This window comes from Sciurus vulgaris, assembly GCF_902686455.1.
Source record: "Sciurus vulgaris genome assembly, chromosome: 5".
NCBI classification, from domain to species: domain Eukaryota; kingdom Metazoa; phylum Chordata; class Mammalia; order Rodentia; family Sciuridae; genus Sciurus; species Sciurus vulgaris.
Window position 1 is genome coordinate 166,689,435 of NC_136465.1, and position 27,304 is coordinate 166,716,738.

The window sequence follows — 27,304 nt, forward strand, 5'->3', positions numbered from 1 at the left end:
GATGGCCACCTTAGGCCCTGATGCACGCATCCAAGTCCTAAGCTAACAAGCCTTCGTGTAGTCAAGGCCAGGCAGACATGTGCGATTGGAGACGCCCTGGAAAATCGGGCCATGTGGCCACGCTAAGCCCACTTACCATGGAACACCAGGACCAGGCTTTATACCCTATGCCCTCCAAAAATCTCAACACAGACTGTTGTCCCAAGAGACAGTGGCAGACAGCGAACCCGGTAAGTGCTCAGCCCGCTCCCGGGGGCCCCTCCTGCGCATGTGTTGATGATTTCTCGGGTCCATCCTGCATGCTCCCTCCTCTCTGCAACTCCCCGGGTACCAGTTCACACGGACCCCTAAACTAGCCCTGCACTGCCTCACCAGATTCCTCTGCCAGGGTGCTTTGTGCAGACCCCTCTCGCTCCCCATCCTGGGCTCAGGACAGTGTCCCCGAGGCCACTCCACTCCCCTCAACCGGAACAGCAACTTCGTTGTCTCACAAGGCTTGGTGCATCCCTGAGGGTGGTGCAAGGGTTCTTGGCTCATGCTTTCCACAGTAGACCATGCGTTCACTGAGGACTGGGACTTCGGCAGTATCACCAAGGTCAGAAGCACGTACATGATGGCGCTTATTTGTTCATTCATCCATTCAGGAGCTATTTATAGCGCATCTACCATAATGCCTGCCTTCCTGGAGCTTACATTTTACCAAAGAAGACAGACAAGGAACAAATACATAAATAATAAAATATCAGGTACAGATTGGTGGCATAAGGAGAAATAAAGCAGGTATTCGAACAAGGTACAAGTGGTGACAGGTGCTATTTTTGCTAGGGTGATCTAAGGAATTAGCAAGCTATGCAGATATCTCAGGACAGATCTTGGCAGGCTTAGAGAACAGTAAGTGCAAAGGTCCTGGGGCAAGAGCATTCTTTATGTGCGCAAAGAACAGCAAGGAGGCTGGAGCAGAGCAAGTGAGGACAAGGTGGTCAGGGTCAGTTCCTGCAGGGCCTTTTAGGCATGCAAATGAGCTTGGTTTCTATTGCCTGAGTGGTGTGAGGCTCCGTGAAGGTTTGTTAGGTTGAATTCTTTGAGATGAATTGCACTAAAATGACTTGGGTCTCATTAGGACAGACAGCCAACAATTTTTGGACCTTGCAATTTCCTCCATCAGCCCGTATCATCTACAAACTCGGGAGTCTGACGAACAATCCCTTTTAGCAGCTTCAGCACCTGGTCTGTCCTGGGACTGGCACCGTCGTGCAAATGGTTTCTGCAGCCTTTCACCTGGTACCACTTTTGCCAGCCCCTCCCCCATGCCCCTGCCACAGGGACATCTGCACTGAACAGCAGTGAGATCCCAATGCAGCCCATTATTTCCATTTCCTTTCTGTCTTTCCCAGCATCTAAAAAGTCTTTGAGGGTCACTGGGATTTATTCTGGGCCCTGGGCAGAGTCCTGAGCCTGACTTTTAACCCAGTTTTTACCCACGCCTGGTTCTCATTGAATCGCAATTATGTGGAATTCCTATCCTTAATGCAACTGGATATGAGCCACATGTTGCTATTTTTATCATTTGACTGCATCTTTAGAACCCATTTCAGTGTATTATGCCCCAGAGGAAGGTGGGAAACCACCAGAATTTAAGCTAAATTCACAGAATTCAATCATACGTTCATCAATTCATTTAACACACGTTCATTTGTTCGCCTAATAAAAGCTGACTGAGGACCTGCAGGTGAGCCCTCCCCTCAGGGAGCCTCCAGTCTGGTGAGGAGAAACAACGGACCAGGAGTTAATATGACATGTCACCTTAGGAGTGACTAGGGCCACTACGTGCCAGTCTTAGGGTACAAACACAACTCGCCCATCCCCCACAGTGTGGTGGATGACACGTGACCGCAGCCACACCATCTGAATAGTGTCTTGCACAGGTCGTGTGTGTGGTGGGGGGGTCTGGAGGGGCGGAGACTAACTGCATTGGGGGAGCGGGGCCCTTGGGGAGCCCTGTCTAGAGGGTGTGATATCTGATCAGTGTCTAGAAAGATGGATAGAGAGGATGGAGGAAAAAGAAACAGCAGCAGGAAAAGAAAGAGAGGCGATGAACGCAGGATGTTCCAGAAAGGACTCATCAGTTAGTGTGACTGAGCATGTGGGTGCTAAATAGACTCCTCAGGGTTGAGAGGAAGTCTAAAAGTCACGTGGCCCAGTGTTCATTTGCATCTCTGCCCCGCCCCCAACATCCTCCCCAGGGCTTGTCCAGCCCAGGCCCCGCCCCTAGGCCCGTCCCAGCTTCCCAGCGCCAAGCACTCCCCAGTCTGACCTGCAGGGAGCAGAGATCCCTCTGGAGCTTCCCACTGGGCCTGGGGCTTGCAGAACTGATCCATTCCTAACCCAGACGCAGTTCCTCACTGCTCAGAAACTTCCTGAACACCTTCTGTGTGCCAGGCAAGGCTGCAGGGTCCACGTCACCCCGTTTCCAGAGTGGAACCCTAGAGCTCATTAACCATGTGACTTGCTGAAATTTGGCCATTGGCCCCATTACCTTGCAGCACCAGGATTAAAACCCCAAACCGTCTGGCTCCAGAGCCTGCATTCCCGGGGGACAGCTATCAATTTAACTCAACATTTATTTAGCACCTACTCCTACAAAATCCCCTGTCCTGGATATTAAAGAAAGAGGTGCCAAAGATGAGTCATCGTGGTCTCTGCGTTCCAGAGATGCCCCTTCAAGGGCTGTGGACAGTGCAGACCACACCCAGTTCTGGGCATTATGCGTATTTGGCGTTGGCTTGTAGCCTCGCTGCTGCAAAAGAAGGCGTGACTCTTGTTCAGTGCTGTGCACAAGCCTCTCCTGTTTGTAGTGCTGGGGTGAAGTCCACGCCTGGGAGAAGAAAAGGCTGTGTGCCAGGACGCAGGCAGGGGATGGACCTGGAAAGATGGACGGGGAGCAACTGGTGTGTCCGATCAGATCGAGTGGAACGAGGCTTCAACTTGGACACATCCCAGTGATGAGCAGAGGAATTTATAGCAAGGCCCAGAGGCCGGAAAGCGGGAAGCAGACTGAGAACAGGTGCAGGGAGCTGACCGCGGAAGTCTGCAGAAGGGCGCTGCGCAGGGCGCATGTGTGCTGGAGCGCCCCCTTCAGGCAGACTGTGGCGTTGCGGTCGTGGCTGCCGGAGGAGGAAGTGGGCAGGACCCTGACTTTTTCTGGATCCTGTGTTATTTTTCTTAATCCAAAGACCACCTTCATAACCATTTTGGCTACGTGTTCAATGGCGGATGCAGATGAAGATGCATAAATGCAAAGCCTCCAGAGAGTGGCACTTCCTCTCTGGTCCCTTGCTGACCCCCTGACCCTCACTCCTCAGGGGAGGGAGGTGTCCAAGCAGGAGGTGACACTGTGCCTTGCCCACTCCCCTGGCCCCCGGCTCCCATAGGAACAGCTCCTGCACCCCAGCCAAGTCTCCACCGACTTCCCCACCTGCGCCCCCCATCCTGCTGGCGGGAGGCTCCGACTGGCCCGGCCTGCGCCTGCCTTGACATTCACTCTGACTGTCCCTTGCTTGGGTGGCACCCAGGACTGTCCCAGGACTCAGCCCCTTGCCTTGGAGAGAGGAGCACAGGTTCTCCTGAGAAGGGCCGAGCCTCGCTCCCTCCCCCGACTCACCTGAAGAGTTTGCTGGTGGAGACGGAGGAGGTGCCCTCCGTGGTGCCCCGGCCTGCACGGCGTCCCTTCCTGGACAGCATGGCCGCAGAAAGAGCCCGCTGACCGTCCCTTTATGAGGACCGCATGCTCCCCTGCAGGTTCCCATCATGGCCCCTCTCCAGCCTCAGCAGAGTGGGAAGTGGCCAACGTGAAGTCAGAGAAGTACCCTGCCCCCAGCCTCTCCCCGTGCCACCGGAGAGCCCACAGGTCTGCCCCACGGCCTCCTGACTTTAAGGCGGATGCTGAGACACCTCTTTGCTTTCCCTTCTCTCTTCCTTGATTTAAGCCTCAGGGGAGGAGGGTCTTTTCTTTCCTGTCTTGATCTATGTTCCCCTTATTACTGTTTCTTTTGACTGGGAAATTCTGTCCCAGCTCCATCCCCTGCCCCCTCAGAGGAGCCCTCACCCTACATAACTGACGTGTATTCTTATCTCCGTTAGTTTGGGGGCTTTGGTGCAATCTGAGATCAACGATGTTTGTTTATTCACCACTTATAGCCAGTCGCACTCTGAAGGGATTTGAACTAAACTCACAGTATGTGTTAACTATAACAGAACCACGAAACAGAGATAAGAATACAAAAACTTGTCATTAAGACCAAAGAATTCCACTGCACCAGAAAGTCTCCTGAGATTCATTACTGGAACTGAGCACAAAATGTAGGTTTGAGTTTCCCAGCCACCAAGGCAAAAAGGGAAGCAAGAGTTATATAGTGCTCATCATCTAATTTAAACACATGCTCCATAACACACACACACACACACACACACACACACACACACACACACACCATAATGTTGAGAAAACAAAGTCTTCCCAAAAGATTCTTTTCCAACTTTAGCAGTTTTAGTTCAGTTTAGTTTAGTTCTTAAGATCTTTCTAGGTCACCTGGAGAACTTTAAAAATTCAGTGGTCACGTCTAAGAATAAGCTCAGGGTCTCTCGAAGTCAACGTGGTCATGTCTAAGTGACAGCATTCATTGTACAGAAGAGTCTCGTCAGGGCACAGGAATCGTGACCTTTTCCTACTCGAGCGGAGCTTGGAGTTCTGTGGCCTGGCCCTCAGTCCCCAGGAGCAGGACAGACAGTGACAGTGCACTGGTCGTGTGCCCCGGTGCACAGCCGGGGGATCAGTAAGGTAACGGCTGGCTCACAGGCCCTGGCGCCCCTCGCTCAGACCCCGCTCGGCTCCGTCAGCTTGGCACCCGCGGGGATTCCTGGTGCTGCCCCGTATGCTCCTTTCCAAAATAGGGGTGATGATCACAGTACCCCCCAAGGTCGATCCTCTCTGTGCCAGCTTTTGGTAGAAGCACTCAGGAAATGGCAGTTGCTAAAACCTGACGATAATGACGATGACGTAGGGGACAAAGTCAAAATGTGGACGTCTGATATCTCCCGCGGCCCTCTTCCCACCCCCCACGCTCCTGGGATCCTTGTCTGAGATGGTACTGACCCAAAAGCCATCCCGTGGCTACAGACCCAGCGGGGAGCCACTGACCACACGTGGCCACTTAAATGAATGAAAATGCTAGCTCCTCAGTCACCAGCCACCTTTCAGGTCTCCGCAGCCCCTGGGCCAGGGGACAGCACAGGTGGACGGCATGGTCATCAGAGCAGAAACTTCATGGGACGCAGCTCCCATGGGGTCCCCCGACCTGCCTTCTGTCCCTGTTTTTGTTCTTTCTTTCTTTGAAAACAGTCTACTATTATTTTAAGCTAGAAGAGAGGTTCTCTCGTCCTTTAAGTCTGCCTTGAGACACTGAGGCCCCCGAGTGGGCCAGGTACACAGTCCACAGCTATGAGCAGCAGAGCCTGGGCCAGAGCTGCCTCCGCTCAGGAGCCTCCTGCATCGCACCGCCGAGCCTGGGCCTTGTTCTAAAGGGTCCGGCTTGGTCGGCGCAGGCACATCTAGGTGACCCATCTGGCTCACCCTGGATGCAGGGCAGAGTGAGTTCAAGGGCATCGGACCAGGGAGCCATACTGTTTTCTCAAAGTCACAGCCCAGGGACAAACTCAAGGCCACCTCTGCCTCTCCATTATGTCCCTCTGTTTAGGTTTGTGGAAGAGATTCTGCATGGCATTTTCAAACTGATCCGCTAATTTTAAATTTCTTACTTGCGAGCAAATTTTTGACTGCTGAAGACTTTGAGGTGGGTTTTGATTCCAGGAGCATCTCCATTGTTGTCTTTCTGGGTCGACTTCATTATGATGAGCTCAAAGCCATTGTCAGCGAGTTTCCATAAGGTTAATGAACAAATTCAACTTCCTACGGTTCAGTTTACACCTTTAAATGAACACGCAGAATTCATTATAACACACATTTTAACAAATGTACTTTCTGAGACCAATTATAGAGCCTCAAGTTTTTAAGTTCCTTGGAAGATCGTGATTAAAAGGAAAAGAGACCCAAACCATGGTGACAGAAAATAGGATAAGTAGAGGTTTGGCCTACATGCAGGGACTGACATGTGTCACTCGAATGAGGTCTGGTGATGAGTGACAGAAAGCTCAGATAGCAGGTGTTTAACCAAAAATTTGGTCTCATAGTAACAAAGTCTGAAAGTAAGAATCCAGGGCAAGTACCATCATGCAACTATCAGACATCCAAGTCCTCCTTCTCTTGTGGCTCTGCCTCCATCAACATGGCTTCTACCTCATGGTCCAGTTTGGCTGCTTAGGTGCCAGCCATCATGCCCACTTTCCTGTCCACAGAACGAAGGGATGCCATAGAAATTTGGACCTCTTCCCTTTAGGGCCTTGTATGAAAGTCTCATATAGGAAACTTCTGCTTAGACTTCATCCTAAGAGCCAGTCTCCTAGTTGCAAGAGAGACTTAAAAAATATAATCTTTATGCTAGGTAATCATGAGCCAATTAAAATCTGGGGATCTCATTACTAAGGAAGAAAAGAACACATGGCGGGACCCCAGCGGTTTCCGCCACCATGTGAAGGTATTCTCCATTAATTTTTTAAAGAGAGGGTCACAGCTCACCCATTGCTTTGCATATTCTTCTCAGTCATTCTTGTGTTTATTTCAAGTATTTTTCTGAGGTTTTTCCCCCCTATGTCCTCAACTACAATTGTAACTGAGGAATGAAATGTCGGGAACTTGCAGTTTTATTCGGGAAGTCACAAGGCCCTGCCTCCTGTCCTTCCCTGCCTCTCTCTCCAGCATCCCCTCTCACCAGTCCATCTCCTTCCTTGCTCTCCCTTCTCCGGCCAGCAACACCCACCTGAATTCCTCCAAAGCACCGTGCCCCCAGCTGCCTCTGGCCTTTGCACATGCCATGGCCTCTGCCTGGAAGTGATACACTACACGGCTAAGAGCCCATTGCCTCTTGGTCTGGACCAGGCAGGCCCTGCTTTCTTGGCTGCTGGAGCTGCCTGTCCTGGGGTCGGGCTGGGTGGCTCAGCCTTGTCCTGGGTGTTTACTCTCCGAGCGAGGCAGCCACGCAGGCTCTGGGGCAGCCCCACCCGACCCGTGGCTCCCACTTCTGAGGCTGTGGTCCCTCCCAGGGCTGTCGGTGTCCTCGGGAGGAGAGCACGGGCCGGGCTGCTGGTCCCTGCAAGCATGAGAGAAGCAGCTCGGAGCCTGCGCTCTCCAGACCCAGGCGCTGGGCCCTGAGTAGGCATGGCGGGATGCCCGCGGTGACAGGAGCAGCCGGTTGAGTAGTGGACCCCCAGGACAGCAGCTCCCGATGCCCGGGACCTGTGAGCACTGTCTTTGCAGATGAGACTCTTTAAGGATCTTGAGCTGGGCAGATTATCCAGGGTCCCCTCAGTGGGTCCTGAAGGTGACCATGATCATCCTTATTAGTGAGGGAGCCCCGACAGCCACAGAGGGGAGGTGACAGACTCGGGGACTGGAGTGATACAGCCGTTCCCCAGCTGCCAAGAGCCCGATAGGGCAAGAAGCGGACTCCCCGGAGCCACGGGCAGAAGCGCCTGGACTTTGGGCTCTGGCCTCTAGAACGGGAGGAGATACTTTCTGCTGTGTTAAGCTGCCGGCTTTGTGGCCGTGTGTCACAGCAGCCCTAGGAAACAAATATGCCCAGCAAGCAGGCTGGGGCAGGGATGTGCTTCCTCACCGGCCTCCCAGTGACTGACTTTGGGGTCCCCGAAGACGGGGAACTGCATGGAACATCTAGACCAGTGCTCCTGGAGGAGCGGCCTCAGAGCTTTGCTCTTTAATCTGTGAGGGATTAAAAGCCGATGGGGAAGGTACAGGGAGGAGGGTAGATGGAGGGAGCACAGGGAGGGGGTGATGGAGCCACGTCCCAGGGCAGCAGAAGTCGGGAGGAGAAATGCAGTCCTTCTGCGGGATGAGAGGAGAGGGCTGGGGACGCGCAGCCCTGCTGGACAAGGTGGGCGGCTCTCGCTGTTTCTGTCTCACACACTGTACGTCAGCACTCCAGCCCCCTAAGTCACCCCCCTCAGAACGGGTGACGGGAAGGACGAGCGTGACTGCAGTCAGTCACATGTACCAGCAGCACCATCAAGAGGCCACCTCTTCACCTAGGGCCCCTGGTGCTTCCCCATTTCAGGCAATTTATGTAATCACCATAAACGGGACTGAGTTCCGCACTTGACCTTCTGACACAAAATGCTTCACTTTTCCCTGAAAAGCTTTGACCCTGCCGAGGTTGCCTTTGTTCCATGGTCCTCAAGTAGAGTGTCTGCGCACTTGGGACATTGAGAAGTGTCCTCCATGTGACCATCCCCCCAGGCCTCCTCCCTGCCTCAGCCAACTCTGCATGATGGTGAAGGGGGCGGAGTCTGGCCGAGAAGGGGGGAGCGGGCATCCTGCACAGAGTTCTGTCTCACCGAGGGTGTGTGCCAGCCAGGGTTCCGCAGAGGAACACCAGCAGGGTGTGGGCTGTGGATAGATAAGATGAACGATAGCTAGGTAGATAAAGCTGGATGGATGGGTGGATGGGTGAGTGGATGGGTGGATAGATGAATGGATGGTTGGATGGATGGATGGATGGATGGATGGATGGATGGATGGATGGATAGATGGATGGAAAGATGATGGTGGATGGGTGAATGGATGGAAAGATGGATGGATGGATGGATGGATGGATGGATGGATGGATGGATGGATAGATGGGTGGATGGATAGATGGATGGAAAGATGGATGGATGGATGGATGGATGGATGGATGGATGGATGGATGGGTGGATGGAAAGATGATGGATAGATGGATGGATGGATGGATGGGTGGATGGAAAGATGATGGATAGATGGATGGATGGATGGATGGGTGGATGGATAGATGAATGGATAGATGAATCAGTGGATGGATGGATGAACGGATGGGTGGGTGGGTGGATAGAGAGAGAGATTGACAGGTCGATAGATGGGTTGATACAGATGGTTGGATCAACCGATCAATCCATAAATCAATAGGTAGGTAGAGATAAATAGAGTGATAATCCATCTATCAACAAGCACATAGACTATAGTTCCCACTTTTCTTAAGAACCCTAATGTGCTGTACATACACAGATTTAATTTCAGGAACTGGCTCATGAGCTGGCAAGTGGAGACCAGGAAAGAGCAGCTGTTGGCAGTCAGTCCAGGGTCCTCGGAGGCAGAATGCCCTCTTCTTTTTTTCCTCCAGTGCTGCAGATTGAACTCAGGGGTGCTCTACCACTGAGCTACATCCCCAGCCCTTTTTATTTTTTGTTTTGAGGCAGAGTCTCACTAACTTTCCCAGGCTGTCCTTGAACTTGAGATCCTCCTGCCTCAGCCTGCTGAGTAGCTAGAACTATAGGTGTGCATTTCTGCGCCCAGCCCACCCACGTTTTGGAGGCAATCTCCTTTACTCAGAGTCTACTGATTTAAATGTTGATCTTCTCTACACTAAATAAATAAATACCTCCACAGCAATACCCGGACTAAGTGTGACCACATGTCTGGGTAGTTTGTGCCCTAGGCAAGTTGACATGTAACATTAGTGTTCACAGGTGTATTTTTTAAGGGTTTTTATTTTCAGGATGATTCTAAACATTGTCATGAATTCAAAATACTCTTCAGATTAGGGGACATGTGCTTAGTCAGAAAGAACTCCCCAAGACTGAAAGATGGCTGAGGATGGTTGGAAGACTGAACGAGAATGCTGCCACAAGGCAGAACCCTCCTCCAAGACCCAACCTGGAATCACCAGACACCAGCTTTCCCCTTGGTGGCTCCGCAGAGTGTGACCTGAGGCTCCAGCCAGGTGCTTCCATCTTCCATTCGTTGTCTGCTGGCCTTTGATCCCGACAGAAGCTCGGTCAGGTCTGGCCCCACATCCTCCTTTAAATACAGAAATAAAATTCACCTTCTCTGGCTTCTGGCTTAAGTCACAGTATTCTTAGGGCCTGGTTAATCGAAATGCGGTCCAGAGACCAGCAGCCCCGTCGTCACCTGGTGCTCATTAGAAATGTAGATTCTCAGGCCCTGTCCTGGACTCTCCAAAATGAAATCTACATTAAAAAAAAATTGCCAGGAGAGTCATGGGCATGTTCATGTTCAAGAAGCTCTGCTCACTAACCTGGAGCCCTTTCTTGGGCTTCTTCCTCTCCTGCAGGAACCATGGAGGGGGAGGGGAGGGGGGCAGCCTGACCACGCTGCGCACAGTAGGGCTGTCGCTATGGAAACCTGCCTGGCCACCTCTTACCTCTGCCATCTTCCTGGCTTCAGTGTCCACAGATGCAGTGAGATTACAAGTGTATTGCCATAGAAACCAACGCTGGGCATTGTCTACTATCAGCTCAGCTGCTTTTTCTTTGCTCCCTGGATCTCTGGAATGATGAGCTTCCTAAAACACAGTCAAACATCTAAACTCCTCTCCAGCCTGTGAAAGACTCAGTAAATATCAAGGACGCAAAGTCAGGGCCACCTAGTTTGTAAAGGGAAGTCTGTAGCAACTGCGAAGATTTGCTGCGGTTTGCAAAGAGGGTGGGAACAGGCCTCTGTGTCCCTCCTACAGGGATCTAGGCCTTTTCCTCCATCCAGCTGGGATGGTGATGCCAGAAACAGGGTTGGTGATAAGAATTCACTGAGGCTGGGCACAGTGGCGCACGCTTGTAATCCCAGCGGCTCAGGAGACTGAGGCAGGAGGATCGCGAGTTCAAAGCCAGCCTCAGCAACTTAGCGAGGCCCTAAGCAGCTCAGTGAGACCCTGTCTCTAAATAAAAAATAAAAAGGGCTGGGGATGTGGCTCAGTGGTTAAGCACCCTTGGGTTCAATCACTGGTACAATAAATAAATAAATAAATAAATTTTAAAAACTTAGCAGTTTCTTGGGTCCAGGAGCCAGAACCATACATCACCCTGTTCTTACAATAACACTCTTACTTGTTCCCTGTGTCTGTGAAAAAAAAAACTTGCCACAAATGTGGAGGCTTAAAACAACACAGAACAACTCTCTTGTCATTCTGGGGGTTGGAAGTCCAAGATCAGATGCACTGGACTAAAGTCAAGGGTCGGCAGGCCGGAGCCTCCCAGAGGAGCTGGGGAGAATCTGTTTCTAGCTTCTGGAGGCCGCCTGCCTTCCTTTCAGCTCCTGACCCCTTCCTTGCAGGGTTCCTGCTTCAGGTATCCCAAGCCCCCTTCCTCCTTTGGCCTTCTTGCCTCCCTCTTGTAAGGATCGCTGTGAGTGTACTTGGACCCACCTGTCTAATCTGGAATACCTCAAGATTCTTAATTTAGTCTCATGTGCAAAGTCCATTTTGCCAGAAAAAACAAAACACATTTTTCCAGGTAAAATATGGGTTCTAGTGATGAGGATGTGGATATCTTTGGGGGCCATTATTCAGCCTCTGAAGTAGACACTGTTACTATCCCCGTTTTTCCAATGAGAAAATTGCATTCTGTGTTCCACTATGTCTTAGTCCATTTTTGCTGCTGTAACAAAATACCACAGACTGGCTAATTTATAAACAGTGGGTTCTGGAAACTGGAAGTCCAAGGTCAAGACCCCAACAGTACTGGTGTCTAGGGCCAGCTGCTCTCTTCCTCCAGAGGGAGACAGTTGTGTCCTCATGAGGCGAAAGGGAAGGAGGGACAAGAGAGCACTCTCCTCAATCTCTAATCCCAGTCAGGAGAGTGCAGCCCTCATGACTGGATCGCCTCTCAAGGCCATACCTCCTTGCTGGGGACTTAGTGTCAACATGAAGTTTGAGGGAGACACAGACATTTAAACCACAGCACACAGCCCCCAGGGGGAAGCTGGAGCCCAGCTCCTGGCCTGTCTGTGTCCTAGGCCCAGGCTCCTAACCTCCGTCCCGCACGGCCTCCAGGGACCATTGCGCACTATTACCACTGTCTGAGTCTACCATCTCCCTCTGCTCATCCCAGGCAGGGGCTAACCAACCCGGCTTGCCCTAGAATTCCCAGGGGAGCCACTGTGCAATGCAGGTGCCCAGCCCCACCCCAGGTTCTCCTGAACCAGGACTTGCAGTGTGAATTCAGGGTCTTTGCAAAACCATGAGCTCCACAGCTGCTTCCAGGGTTCAGTGGATACCAACATCAGAATAAAGCAGGTAGCCGGTGGAGCACGGTGCTCTTAGGAAATATTCAAAGAGAATGCAATATTCTTTTTCCTGAGCATCCTCCACCCTCTCCTTGACTCAAGGCCCTAGAATTCTTTCCCATCTCCAATTCCTCCAAATAAAACATCACAAATAATGCTGGTTTTCCCCTTCTGAGCAGACAAGATAAGAAGATTTTTTAATGAGTTGCTGGCAAAGAATTCATGAGCTCATAAACTATTGAGGTCAGAGTGACTAAAAGAGATGATGTTGAAAGAAGAGAATAGGTACATAGAAAATTCCAGAAGAGGCCAGACCCCCAGGGTTCAGTCTTTCTTATTCTGGGGCTTGCCAGCTGTCTTGGTAAAGGCGTTCGTTCCGTGGACAGCTGCAGAGCCTCTCTCTGCTTCTCTTTGGTTTTCTTCAGGTACCGCTGTGTACCCTGGGCCTCTGACATGAAAGGCAGCAGCCCAAGGGCAGTTCTGTGAGAGAGACACAGCCCCCCAGGGACTGGGGGTCATGGGCTGCGCTTGTGGGGGACCACTGAGTGAAGGAAAGAAGGGGTGTACCTCTGAAAAACAACCCAGAGAGGAGTGCTCTTTGCTCTTGGGGCTGGTTTCCGATGGTGATGGAGACTCAGTGACAAAAATAAGTCCCACATCACCCCAGACAGTAGAATCCAATTCAATTTCAAGTCAGTGTGTGTTTATTGAGTGCCTGATTCAGTTTAGGTGATGGAGAAAGTGAAAGAATGAGGGAGACAGCCTAAGTAGCAGGCAGATGCAGGCAGAAATTCCCTAGGAGCTGCCATACAGGTCCGTGGGTCCAGGAACTCCATTTTATTAGTTTCACCCAGTAAGAAATTGGTAAGTCAATCTGTTTCATGGACAAATATTTATTAAGACACTGCCCTGCAACTGTAGCTAGAGTAGTGGCCTGAGCGGTCCCAGGTACCTGCTCTTGTGGAGTTTACCCACCAACGGGGCATCTGCAGGGCCAAAGAGTCTTCTGCTGGGTCCACATGGGGCAGAGTTATGGGGACAAATGTTTAGAAGAGGTGGGATTTGAACTATGGTTTGAATGCCCAGTGGGACTGGAGGCCCTGCGCACAGGGAAGAGAGTGCGTGGCCAGGCGTGAGCATGGCATGGCACTGGGGCTCCGTGACCAAATCAGTTCCCCCAGGGTAATGAGCGCAGGGTGGGTAACAGGGCGCATGCTGGGAAGCTGGACAAGAGAATACTGGTACCACAAGGGGTTACCAGCTGCGTAGTCAAATATTTGGGGTCAACTCCCAGCTCTCACATCCCCGTGTGATCCCTGCATGTTTCTGAACCTCAATAACTCCCATTCTCCATCTGTGAAATGGGCATGCTCACAGCTAGCTTGGAGCTCAGCCCTGTACTTGGATGAGATCATGAATGGAGTTAACTGGGAGGAATGTAAAAGGCTAAGCTGGTGCACATTAGAAGCATCCTGTACATAGGTCTGACTCTTCGACTCTGCCACCAAGAACTTTATGACATCTGTTTATCACAGTGGGTCAGCTCCCATGGCAACCATGCTGAGCTGAGTGGCAGTCGCAGGGCAAGGGGGAAGACCACAGAGGTGCCTGGAACCTGTATGGATCCCCTGGTCTCCTTAAATTGTGCTCCCTAGCGCCCCCTTGCTTCAGTCAAGTCAAAATGCCAGGCCATGTTTTGGATCTGCATGGTGCATTTCTCAATCAGAATCGTACAGGCTGCTTGTTAAAACTGTGTTCTTGGGCTGGGGAGATAATTCAGTTGGTAGAGTGCTTGCCTCATAAGCACAAGGCCCTGGGTTCAATCCCCAGCACCGCAAAAAAAAAAAAAACTGTATTCTTGGACCCTATACAATCAGCATCTCAGAAGCTAAGGCCAGCATGTTAGCGCCTGTCTCCTGACTCCCAGGCCCTCCCACAATTACATTAGAGTATAAGTTCTTTGAAGGTATTCCCAGGCCAGCAGCATCAGAATCCGGAACTGCCTAAAAATGCAAGACCCTGATCTACTAATTCAGAAACTCTGGGGACGGGACCAGCAATCTGTCTTTTAACAAACCCCCCAGGTAATTTCTATGCACACTAAATTTGCATGGTTGGTATTAAAAACTACTGTTGCTTTTTCCACCCTGGACCAATTAAATCAGAATCCTGGGAGAGGACTAAAGTGTCAGTGTTTTTAAAAAGCCCATCTCGCCCTAGAAAGCCTAGCATGAGGACAGCGTTTATAATCACTAGAAGGAATAGAAGTGCATATGTTCCACACATACAATGCATACAGACACTGGGAAAGTAACGCCTTGTCCAGAGCATCCTCTCAGCCGATGCCTGCAACAATCTGGACCCCACCAGACCACCACCATAGTCCACTGGCTGGTGAGACACCTGAGGCTCCCAGTTTCGGTGATGTGACCAGGATCCCAAGAGTCCAGCTTTCCTGGGCCACTGCTGGGCCTGGCTTCCTGGGAAAGGTGGTTCTCTCTATACCTTTGCTAGATACCAGCCTTTTGGCAACTGGTGCTTGGGTAAGGATGAGCCCTGCGTGAGTTCCAGAGGGTGTGAGGGAGCAAGCTGGGGATGGAGGAGAGATTTAGAGGACACCTTAGAACTGGGCCCGAGTCAGGAGCCTCAAGAACCCTGGCCCCGGGTGTGCACCAGCTTTCTGCTGGCTCCAGACCTTGTGCTTGGGGCTTTAAGTGACTCATCTCCTTTACGTTCACATGATGCGGAGAGGGATAGTATTCACAGCCTAGCTACATCGTAGGCTTCCGTGGTCACAGGGTCCCCGTTTTACAGATGAGGAAACTGAGGTCCAACGATTCTGGAGAGCCTGCCCCAGGGTCACCGGTGGGGTCGGGATGTCTCCGAAGACTCTCCCACTTCTCGGGAAGCCAGAGGCAGGGTCTCCAGGGAAGCGGGGTGGCGGGGGGCCAGGAGGAGGGGTCGACCACGGCAGGGGAGGGGCCGAGCGACAGCCACTGCCGCCCTAACGGCGCGTCCCCGCATGCCTCCACCCGCTGCAGGCCCTTCCTCGTGCTGCCGCCGCTGATGGAGTGGATCCGGGTGGCCGTGGCGCACGCCGGCCACCGCCGCAGCTTCTCCATGGACAGCGACGACGTCCGCCAGGCGGCCCGGCTGCTGCTGCCCGGCGTGGACTGCGAGCCGCGCCAGCTCAGGTAGGGCCGCGGGGCGCGGGCGGGCGGGCGCGGGGCTCCGGGCGCGCGGCGCTCCCACCTCCCCTGCGGGCTGCGGGCGCCCTGCGCGGCACGCGTCGCCGTCGCCGTCGCCGTCGCCGTGGCTGTGGCGGAGACACCGCTGGTTTAAATGGCAGACGCGGGCTGGGCAGGGAGCAGGTCGGGAGTTCCCGGGATGAAAGGAGCGCAGCGTGGCCGTTCGGATTCCGGGCTGCGGGGATGGCCTGGGTCCGGGGTCCTTCCTCTGTTCTTTCTGTTGTTCTCCTCCTTTCCCTCCCTCTGCGCCGCCCTCTCAGTAAAACAGGGTCTTCCCGTCGTTTTCTGACCAAATCTTGCAAATACATTTTCTGGCTGGATGAGACAGTCCTGTGCTTCCCCACGTGGGGAACCGAGGGGCCTCTGCATTCCGCCCCCCATGTACCCAGGTCTCCCCTCCAGCAAGGTGGGGACTACTCATGGGCTGCTGAAGCCCCTCTGCCTGGGGGCTCATTTTTATCCAAAGCAAAACAAGTGAAATGATTCGCTTCAGGTGAGTCATACCTGTCTCCAAATGCAAAAAGCACAGAAACCCAATTGTGTGTCCAGGGGTCCGGGGGCACGTGCCCCCGGACCCCTGGAGCTGTCTTCTGGGATCATTATCATCCTTTTCAAATCTTCAAATCCCTGCCACCCACCTGATGAGAAGCTGCCCTCCCTCCAGTTTGTCTGACCTGATCACAGGCCAGGCTTTGGGGATTTCTGCCCTTCCAGGATCTGACTGGGGGTCCGCAAGGATATCAAGGGTTTGCATTATAAAACGTGGCCCACCCAAGGTCGGGAACTGATTTGGGGCCCAAGAACACAAAAGGGACTGATCCATCTTGACTGCTAGCTTCATGGAATGTTTGCTATAAGCTGGACCCTGTTTTAAGTGCTTTACATGGATTAATATCCAACATTCTCCCAAATCCTATCAAGTAGTTGATTATTATACCCATCTCAAAGACAAGGAAACTGAGGCCCTAATAGGTTAAGTAATATATCCAAGGTCACTAGGCTAGTAAATGCTCAGGATATGAATTCAGAGAGCCAGACCCAGGCCTCTATTCTAACCACTGAACATCTCTGCCTTCGGGTTTTCTCTCTCTAGGCAGTTTCTAGCTGGCCACCATGCCTTACACCTTAGCATCTAGAAAAATAGTCATCTCGGGGAGCGGCTGGGAGCAGCCATTTAGTGAGCAGGTACTACATGTCAGTTATCAGCTGCAACAAGATGCTCGCACTCATCTCCTGGCTCCCTAAACCCCTGCATCAGCCCCTTGAGGTTAGCATAACCTTCCCATTTTACAGATGAGGAAGCCGTTGGTGGGGCAGCTTGTAGGTGGAGGTGCCAGGAAGAGACCCTAGAGACTTTAGGCCAAAACCCAGCCTCTGCCCCCAGACTCTCCTGCCTCCTGTTTACTAGGGTGGCACCCTCCCCCTCCCCCTTACAGCTCCAGCCTGGGGTACTCTTGGGTCTCTAGCCTTCCTGGTTGCAATAAACCCTGATCTGCTGCAGGTTGGGAAACTTAAGATGTTTCCTTTATGTTTACTGACAAAGTATTCTTTGTTTTTCATGCTCTCAGAAGTCACAGCCCAAGGTTAGGAGCCTGGGCTCCAGAGTACCATTGCCTGGGTCCAAATGCCACCACCACAATTAATTAGCTGTACAACCTTGAGCAAGCTACTTAACCTCTCTGGACCTTAATTGCCTCATCAGTAACGTGGGAATATTATTAGCAACCCCTCTCAGAGGTTAGTTCTTGCACAATGTAAGGTCATGAAGGTGAAGCCTACACACAGACAACCCCCAAAGGGAAATAAGTAGGAACCCAAAGTCTCCACCACCACGAAATCACAATAGAGGCTCAAACTTAGGTATATGCCCTTATAATTTTGGAAGACCTTTAACTTTTTCTAATATGAGCCTCAAAATAAATACTGTTGACCAGACAAGTAATGCTGCCTCATTTTACAGAGGAGAAAATCAAGGCCCAGAGAAATTAGATAAAGCCCAGTATCACACAGGTACTAAGTGAAAGAGTCAGGAGCTGGATATCAAACCAGGTACCCATAAGTAGAACCACACTGGCCCTTTACATCCGGGGTTCGACCAGCCACAGACCAAAAATATTTGAGAAAAGAATTCTATCTGCATTGAACACGACCCGGTGACTTCTTCTTGTCACTATTACCTAGACATCATAGTCTAACAGCTGCTTGCATAAGATCTTCATTGCACACGGCATTATAAGTAACGTAGAGATCATTTAAAGTGCACAGGATGGTGTTGTTTACATCAAATGCTATACCATTGTATAGAAGGGACTTGAGCATCTAGGGATTTGGGTAGCCACAGGGGATCCTCACATCAATCCCCTATGGGTTCAAGGGATGGACGATGTATAACTTTTCTGGTTCCCCACCCTAGACCTAAACAGTCCTCTCAGAGGACACTGGTAGCTCTCCTAGATGGTTCTGTTCCTCCTCAGAATTCCCTAGACCAAACGTGAGCCCCGGGGAGCTATCCATCTCTGTGCCTTCCTCCAGCAGAGCATGGTCTAGTGACCACAGGTGTGTCATTCTGACCGTCACACCGAGGATTCTGTCTCTCATCTATCCAGTTTGAGGCCTCAGCCCTGGCATATGGGATGTGAGTGTGTTAAGCTTAGAAGCCAGAATGCACAGGGGAGCAAAGGGGCAGATTCACGGGGTCCCTGGGCTCCTTTGACTCATTCATCTCTCCATCCTTGACTCCTGTGTCTCCTGAATGACAACTCGTATATAGAAAATGTACTCGTTGACTGTTCAAGCTAAACTTTCATCAAATCATTTCCAAAGATTTGACATCATTTTCAAAGAGAACTGAAAGACCGTCGACCCTCCAAACCTGCAGGTTCTGAATCTGCAAATTCAACCAACTACGGATCAAAAACATTTTCAATTTTTTTCTATTCTCAATATGCACAGATTTGCTATTCCCTAGATAGCATAGTGCAACAACTATTTACGCAGCATTTACATTGTACTAGGTATTAAAAGTAATCTCAAGATTATTTAAGGTACACAGAAGGATGCTCACTAGGTTACATGCAAACACTTTGCCATTTTTATATGAGGGATTTGAGCATCTGCAGATTCTGGTATTCTCAGGGTGTTCCCACAGAGACCAAGGACCACTGTATAGTGTTCCGTTAGCTTTCCTAAATAGTAAGTGTAAGGCTTACAGTTACATTAATTTTTAAAAAATCAGTATATGAGAAAGGGTACTTATTTTTCAGTCTGATCAATATATATATATGTGTGTGTGTGAATATATGTATACAGAATATATATATATATATATTCCAATCTCTTTTAATGTGATGTGAACAATGACTGTCTCCATTTTGCAGGTTACAGGATCAGACATCCAGCAAAAACACTAGGGACCCACTCTGTGCCTTATTCTAACTGACCACGTGGCTTGTCCACAGCCATCTGCAACAACTTGTGCAAAACAGCTTCATTACCCCATTTTACAGATAAGAAGGCCAAGGCTTATTGGGGTTATGGAACCCACCCCAGGTCACTCACTGCTGTGAGGCAGACAGGTCTAGAACGCAGGACTTCACCAGAGGAGACGGGAATACAGCCTCCTCCTTTCTCTGTCTTCCTACTCGCCCAACCTAGAAGTTAGCAGGTGGGCTCCTGGTTCTGAGTCAGAGCCGAGCTCCCCCGCCTGAACATAAGCAGGCCAGGAAAGTGAGGGTCACTTGGTGCTCTAACAAATGCGAGAAAGTGGCCTTGGCGGCTGGAGTGTCAGTGACATTAGCACATGTAATTGCCAACCAGCTGGCGGAGGCTTCCTGGAGGGAGGCAGCCTGGACACCAGCCGGGAAGGAGCAGGAGTCAAGGATTCCCAGGTCTGGCCCTCGTGCTGCCATTGATTTTCAGAGCGACCTTGGTCAAATGCTGCAGGAGCTCTGCCTTTGTCTCCACTTAGCGACAGCAGAGCCTCACCATGGTGATCAGGTATTCAGAGGGATGCCGTTCTGTGCGGCTGCAGCTTCTGAGCCAATGGGATGACCCATTTATTCTTCCTTAATCAGAGTATCAGGTAGTCTCAACGTGGCGAGGCCAGCTTTGTTTCCTCTCGTTCTTGGGGGGGTGGAGGAGTGGAGGAGCAGCGGGGGGAAGGACAGAATGGCTGATACCCCTTGGCAGGAGTCCTTCTTTCCTTAATTACGGGTTCTGAAACTCTTCAGGAGTTGCAAAAATAAATGCTGGTTTTCCCCCTCATATTTGTAAGGAGCAGTTTTTCTCTTCTGGAGTGAGGCTGTGTCGATAGAGAAGTAGTAAGGGGTAGTACGGTCCTCCCTCAGCTGATCAATGGCACCTGTCAACAGGATTTGGGGGCCCTTGGAACCCTGAAAATGGCCAATCTTTTTGCAGGTGTTTCAGACCAGAATTTGAGCTGTGCCCGGATGGAAAAGCCCAGGGTGATAAGGGGCAGCATTTTAGAAGGGACGCAGGGGACCTGGGTCGTTGCGTTCCTGCCTTGGCTTCTCTGTGGTGTTTATTAGCACCTAGTCAGTGCCAAACCCCACTCAGATGCTGCCATCTAGGCCTGCTGCTTTCTACCAGGTGACCTTGAGCAAGTCACTTTACCCATGGCCCAGGGCTTGCTTCATCTTCTGCCAGGATGGGAATGGCCACTGCTCCCTGGGCTGGGGACCGCAGCAGGAGGTCAGGGATGAATGACATAAACAGGTGGCACCACGCACCAACCTACTTTCAACCTCTCCCAGGTCTCCTGGGCACCTCCTGAGTCTGATGGGTTTATTATTTGTCGAGTGTGGGTGATGGCTGGGTAGCCAGCTGGGTGATGGCTGCGCCCAACAGCCCTGGTCCTGAAACGCTGCCCTGTCATGACAGTTGGAAGTTCAGGTTCATTGTCAGGCAGGCCTGGGGTGCCGATGGCCTGTGGCACCCGCTCAGGAAAACCCCCGGGGCTCTCTGAGAAGATCATCCAGACCAGGGGAAGTCTGACTATTGGCACCCCACAGCCCCCCTCGGAATGTGTGGAGGCTGGTTCCAGGACCCCCCATGGACACCAAATCTGTGATGCTCAAGCCCCTTATATGAAATGGCATAGTGGCGACATGACTGCATATCCTGTGTACTTTCAGGCCTCTCTAGATTGCTCACGTTCCTCACACCATGTCAGAGCTGTGTGACTTGTTGTTAAACGGTATTCTTTGGACTATAATGACAAGAAAAAGTCTGCACGTGTTCAGTCCAGATGCAGGTGTTTCCCTAAGTATTTTCAGTCCGTGGTTGGTCGAAGCCACAGACCCACGAATCCAGAGGGCCACTGTGCCTCCCACGCCCTCCCACCTCTAGGCAGTACCAGATCTTGTTCTGAGCTTGGAGGAGACCATCCTCCTGCCACCAGAAGGAGGCAGGCAATGAACGGTCGTGAGCAAAAGAGTGACAGTGTCGCAGAGTCCAAGCGCCCCAGAGGAAGAGCAGGGCGAGGGGCGGAGGTGCCCAGGACGAGAGAAACAGATCAGGGGTTCAGAGGGCACCTCAGGACCCTGAGGGAAAGTGACAGTGTCGTGCTCCTGCCTTAAATGAAAATTTGACCAGGGGCCTAAGGAGAAAATAGGTGGCGGGGAGAGCGGGTGCGGAGGTGTATCCCTGGGTCATGTCCACACACACTCCTGAAGCCTGACCTTGGGCCTCCCTGTTCTCTACCCCAGAAGGTCCCCTGCAGAGGCTGAGCACCTGGGCCCGCACAGCGCGCCATGAGGTCCTGGAAAGCTCCTAGCCCTTGCAGTCTGCTCTCTCCTCTCCCCTCTCCCCTGTGTCCTTGTCCTTCCCTGCCCCGGATGCATCTCACTGCTCCCCACGGACTCTCAGCTGGGCTGCCGTGGAATGCAGCCGGGGACACCAGCCCCTTCTTACCTCCGGGAGACATCAGCCCCAGGCTGCAGGCCCGTGGTGACCCAGTTGGAGCCACTGCCTCCCCCGCACTGATGTCAGTGCGTTAGCGCCTCCTGGAAGGCAAGGGAACTGCCTTCCTGGCCCCGGGGGAGTCACTCTGGGGCGTAACTGTCCTCCCCAGCAGGGTCAGGGACAGGACAGAGAGGTCCAGGTGACTGCTGACACTGTCAGTAAAGATCTAGGAGGAGGGCGGGGAGCTAGTGGCCACCTCCCTGCAGAAGTGCTATTTGATCTGTTTCCTGAAAACTAAACAGGAACGATCAGGAGGAGAAGTGAAGGAAGGAGATAGGGAGAAAGGACTTTAGAGAAATAAGTCCACGCAGGGGAACGGCACATGCCCAGGCGTCCAGGTGGGACCGCGTGCTGGAGGACGCGCGGGGATCCCGAGAGAGCACACGTCCTAACAGACACCAAGGGCTTGGACCCAGCTGCTGGCTGCAGAGCTGAGACAGGGCCAGATTTGGCCCAGAAGGGTCCTGCATGCCATGCCAAAGGACTCTGACGATCTGCAGGAGGGAGGAGCCGGTGCAATTTTAAGCAGGGAAGTAACATCAGAGTTATATTTTAGAAAGAGTTGCCTGCTGGCCACATGGAAGATGGACCAAGGTGGCCGGGTCCAGGGACACTGGGGTCCAGTGATCCAGGTGAGATGCTGGCAGCCAGATTGAAGGTAGAAGGGGAAGATGGAGAGAGGAGGAAGAACCCGAGAGATGCAGAAAGGGAGAAGTGGCATCAGTGTTGAATGCCAGGGTGAGGGAGTGACAAGTGTCCAGAACGGCCCCTTGGGCTGGGGGGAGGGCTGCTGTCATGTGACTGTGGGTACAGTTTCCAGTGGAGGTGGCTGGGTGGTGAGATTTGAACAACAATGTGAACAGACCGAATGCCCCAGACCCAGACACTTTCAAGATGATGAATTTTATGTAGATTTTATCACAATAAAAAAGAATGGCCCTGTTGTGTCTTCAAATGAGAAAAACCACACGGAGCAGTGTGTAAGATGTCACCTTACGTGACAGATACACATGTGTATTCACGGTGGGTGCCTAAGCCAGCTCTGGAGGGACAGACACAAAACAAATAACCCCATTAGGTGATGTGCATGTCCCCATATGGCACCATGAATCCCGCTCTTAGGTATAATTATAATGCACCAATTAATAAAGGAGCCCGGCCCAGAGCTGCCTCTCGGGAGGGCTGGAAGCTGGGTGTGGCAGTGTGGCAGTGTGCCAGGGCTGCAGAAACAGAGCTGCTCTGCCTGGGGCACTTCATACAACAGATGTTCATTGTCTCACAGTTCTGGAGGCCGAAAGTCCAAGATCAAGGTGCCTGCAGGGCGGACTCCCTCCAAAACCTCTAGGGAGGAGCCTTCCTGTCCGCCAGCTCCCAGAACCCTCTGCATCGCTCGGCTGTGCCACTCCAACCTCCGTCTCCGTGTCTGTGTTCAATTTCCATCTTCTTCTCAGGACAGCGGTCACAGTAGCTTAGGGCTCACCCTAAGCACCTCGTACCTTTTTTGGAAACACAAGTTAATCCATGTTGACAGGGAGGCTGGAGGGAGGTGCCCTGGCTGTTGGGGTTGCCGTCTGGGTATGTGTTCTCTATTCCACTCACCAAGTTCTGTGGCAAAAGCTGACTCTGGGCTGGGGCTGGGGCTCAGTGGAAGAGCGCTTGCCTAGCACGAGCAAGGCCTTGGCTTCCGTCCCCAGCATCAAAAAAGAAAAGAAAAACAGGTTCTGGAGTGGCCAGCTTGGGAACATGTGCAGCCAGGGATGCTTTCTTCAAGGGCAGGAGAAGTAGCAATGGGCTGAGTCTGGAAAGTGTGTTGTTCAAGCACACGAGGGTTCTCATCAGCCTTCTCCACTGCAGCAGGGTTGGCAGGGAGTAGGCCCTGCCCAGACTCTTCTTAAAGACGAAACAGAGCACAGTGGTTAGGAGCACAGGCCTTGCAGCCAGGTGACCTGGAGTCCAACCCTGGCTGGACCACTTACTCTTTGTGTGACCTTAGGCAAATAATCACACCCACTGGGCCTCAGTTTCTGTATCTATAAAATGGTGACAGTATTATACCCACTTCTTAAGATTGTGGGGAGGATTAAATGAAATAATTCGTACACACCACTGAGAACAAGGCTTGTGCCGTAGTAATGCACGTTGAAGATTAACTGTCACCCTCATTTCCTCCCCTCTGGACCGTGCAGGTCAGGAGAGTGAGGGACCAGTGTGGTGGCATACCATCGGGAAGTGGTTTGTAGCTCAGGGCTGAGTCAGTGACCTGTTGTCACTGCTGGGGGGTTGGTCCCCAGGGTGCCGGAAGAAAATCGGCCTGGGATGGCTGGCTTGGGAGCCACTGTCCCCACCTCTGTGATTCCAGAGTTCTTCTGTGTGACTCACCTCTGAAGTAAAAGAGTCCCAAGGCCGACATTGGCTGGAGTCCCAAACCATGTCCAGAGCAATTGAGTCCCCATGGATGGGGTCACTAAGGGAAGAGAGAGCAGACAGGGAGGAGGACATGTCCAAACAGCAAATATGGCCCCTGATTGACTGGGCCTTGTCCCAAGTGAGCAGAGGTTTGGGGAGCTACTAAGGGCATGCAGTGTTCTGAAAGAAAGAGTCACAGCTTGGACTTTTATTTAAGACAAGTGGCTCTTCTTTGGGACTGGGGCAGAAATCGGTTTCCTCATTTGTGGGGCCAGGGGCAAAGCTTAGGCCTGGTAATTCTGTCCAATAATGAATGAATGAGCCCAAGGCTGTCATGAAGTGCATCGGTGACACCGTCAGTGAACAGACTGGGCTTTTCCTGACCTCATCCGGATGTAGGAAGGCTTCAAGGTGAGACGCTGGAAGGCAGGTGAGAAGTCAGTGAGACCTCAGAAAAGAGCTGTCTTAACCAAGGAAGCCTTGGTGGCGGGGGCGGATTCTGGCAAATAGGTGCCATTACAGTCATGGGTGTGGATGAGATTACCCCAAGGAAGGGGCTGATGAAGAGGAGGCACCCTGAGACAAGGAACAGTGGTCCAGGTCAGAGAAGAGCCTGCGGAAGCTGAGGGGCAGGCACAGGCACCGAGGAGTCTAAGATGGACGGGGTCACCAGCTTCCAGAACTGAGACGCTGCAGAGGAGACGCAGGCTGAAAAGAGGCCACTGGCCTGGCAGAAGGGAAGTCATTAGTGCCCCTCACAGCAGCACTTGAGCAACAGCCTGGTGTGGGCGGAAACCAGACTGCAGGCCACGGACAGTTTGCCAACACTTGGAATTGGTTCCAGACTTTCAAAGTGTCAAAACCAAAACAGAAACACATTTGGTGCTACAGCCTCATGGAGAACTAGCTCTTAAGTAGCATGGCTCCTTTCCAAATCGGGGCTTCCCATCCAGGCCGACAGGATGAGGGTCTGTCATTTGCCGCATGGGATTTGGCTTCCTGAGAAACAGAGATTGATTGATTGATCTATTTATTTGGGGGGCCCGCTCTTGATTGTATTAGATTTCTACCCAACACGCATATTTCCTCATCTGCCAGCAAACCTCCCAAGCTCTAGTTTAAAGGATTAGTTACTCGGGGTCATTATCTTTCCCTGGCAATTAGGTGACCAGGACTTACTGAAAGGTCAGGTACCTAGCACAGAGAGCTCTGTAAAAAGCCAGGGCAGAGGTGTGTTTGCTGACCATGAAGCAGCAGGTCCCTGTGCTCCCTGAAGCTCGCAGGCCTCGCCACACCACTGTGTAGGCGCCATGTTTCCAAAGCATGCTGTCCTTTCATCCACCATTCTGTCACCTTCCAGAAGGAGTGGGTCCAGCTCTGAAAGTTATTCAGTTTTGCAGTCAGACAGTGTGCAAAATGACAGTACACCCTGACCTGCGGGGGAAACTGAGGCATGGAGTGCATGAAGGAAATAAGAGTAGCTCCGACTCATGTCTCTTAAATCTCTGCAAAATGACAGAACAATCAAGAGCCTGCATGGACCAGGCCCGGGCCCAGGTGTTTCTCGTGCACCCTCCATTCAGCTCTCCCGAGCCCTCTGAGGGGCCCCTCCCCTGCCTACACCTGTGGAACCTGACCTCCAGGAGGTGAGGAAACCTGCCCACAGTGATATGAAGAAGGTGACCCATCTGGAACTTGAACCCGGTCTGCCTGACTCCAAAGCCCACATTCCTCTATTAGCAAGGCAGCTTCAGTCAAAGACTCGAGGGAAATGTGAAAGTCACCTTTGCGACACACTCACAGGTTTCTGTTGAAAGTCTCAGTCAGTCACCAGCCCTGGATCCTTTTAGGAATTCAATGCACCTGTCGGCTTTGGCCAATGCCAGAACGCCCTGAGAAGACTTAAGACAGAAATATCCTACCACGTGGTCTAGAGAGAGGGGAGACAGGCTCAACTGGGAATCTTGCCACTGTAAATCAGAATCACGCCCAGGTATGCATTTATACCCCTTGGGTGGCAAAAAATATATATGAAAAAATCTGATAATACCATATTTGAGTAGTGAGAATTCTTAAACACCACCAGAGGGGACTCTGAATCCACTTTCAAGTAAACTTGAAAACACATAATTCCACTCCTATGTCTACACCTTAGAGAAACACTTCTATATGGAAATAAGGAAGCATGTACAAAGATGTTTATAGGCACAGTGTGTATAATAGTAAAAGAGAGAAATAACGAGCTTTCTCTAGGCAAATGGATAAATTATGGTATGTTCATTTAACAAAAAGCTAAGTGGCAATGAAAATAAACGAACTAGAACTATACGTTACTACGTGGCCAACTCCCAAATACTGTGCAAAAAAAAAAGAACAAGTTGGAGAAGATTTATAAAAAGTTTGCCAACATGCAAAAGAGAGCGTCTATGTTGTTAGGAATTTGTGGATATTTAGTAAAAAGTAGAATGCATGCATAGGGATGATAAAGATCAAATTCAAGAGAGAAGGTCCTGTTGGGAAGGTAGAATACAGAGAACTGCGTAAGGACCTTTGTTCACACATGTGATGCTTTATTTTTTTGTCTTGGTTGAATGATCAACATTGCAGGTGGTCATTGTATTGGTCTATATTTTATATGTGTCTAAAATGATGTGTTAATGATCAAAGTTATCTACTTAGCCAGTGTTTGCTACAGCATGTTCAGAAGGCCAGTTCTGGGATATTAATAAGCATTAAAAAAACATGTTAAGAGGTTTGATGAATTTGGGAAAACCTACCTTAAATGAAATTAAACAGGTTCTAAAAATTCTCAGATCTTTTAACATCTTACATTTCTTATAAATTTCAAAGAGAAGGCTATTCTATTACATATTTGAACAGAGCAGGGATCAGCAAACTCCAGCCTCCTGTTCCCTCTTTTTCAAAGTAGTATGTGAAAACAGTCCCACCTATTTTTTAGTATGTCCCATGGCTGCTTTCCCCCACAGTGGTAGAGGTGAGTAGCTATGAGAGAGCTCATGTGGCCCACAAAGCTTAAAATATTTACTATTCCATCCTTTACAGAAAAAAAGAGTATCTTAGGAGGCTGGGGTTACAGTGAGTATATTTTGGGATCGTAACAGTGGAATTTTGCCCTCCTACATCAGGAATTGGTTTGTTTATCCATTAAAGTTGTTATTAAAGAAGACCATCAGCTCTTCCTAGAATTTCTTGGAGGATGTTGTATGCTTTCGTCTTTGAATCTGTAGCACCTAGCACACTAGTTGGCTATCCTCACTGCTTCCTGAGTGCGTGACTGAGTTGATTTAAATTTAAAAGACATTTGTGGAATGGATCAGTTAGAATATAAATTTGTTAGCTGCACCAGATAGGCAGAATACCTTGGCTTGAAGAAGACAGGAGGTTAGGGGTTAGGATTGTGGCTCAGTTGTAGAGTGCTCACCTAGCA

General features: G+C 51.1%; 1 protein-coding gene across 2 annotated transcripts in view; it reads left to right on the forward strand.

Annotated features, from left to right (window-relative positions):
• Positions 1-27,304, forward strand: part of ABTB3 (ankyrin repeat and BTB domain containing 3) — a 269,393-nt gene that overhangs the window by 185,806 nt on the left and 56,283 nt on the right. For both annotated transcript variants that reach the window (XM_079143083.1, XM_079143084.1), the window contains exon 4: positions 15,262-15,414. In XM_079143083.1, coding sequence (XP_078999209.1) covers positions 15,262-15,414 — 153 coding nt within the window. The remainder of the gene's footprint in view (positions 1-15,261; positions 15,415-27,304) is intronic.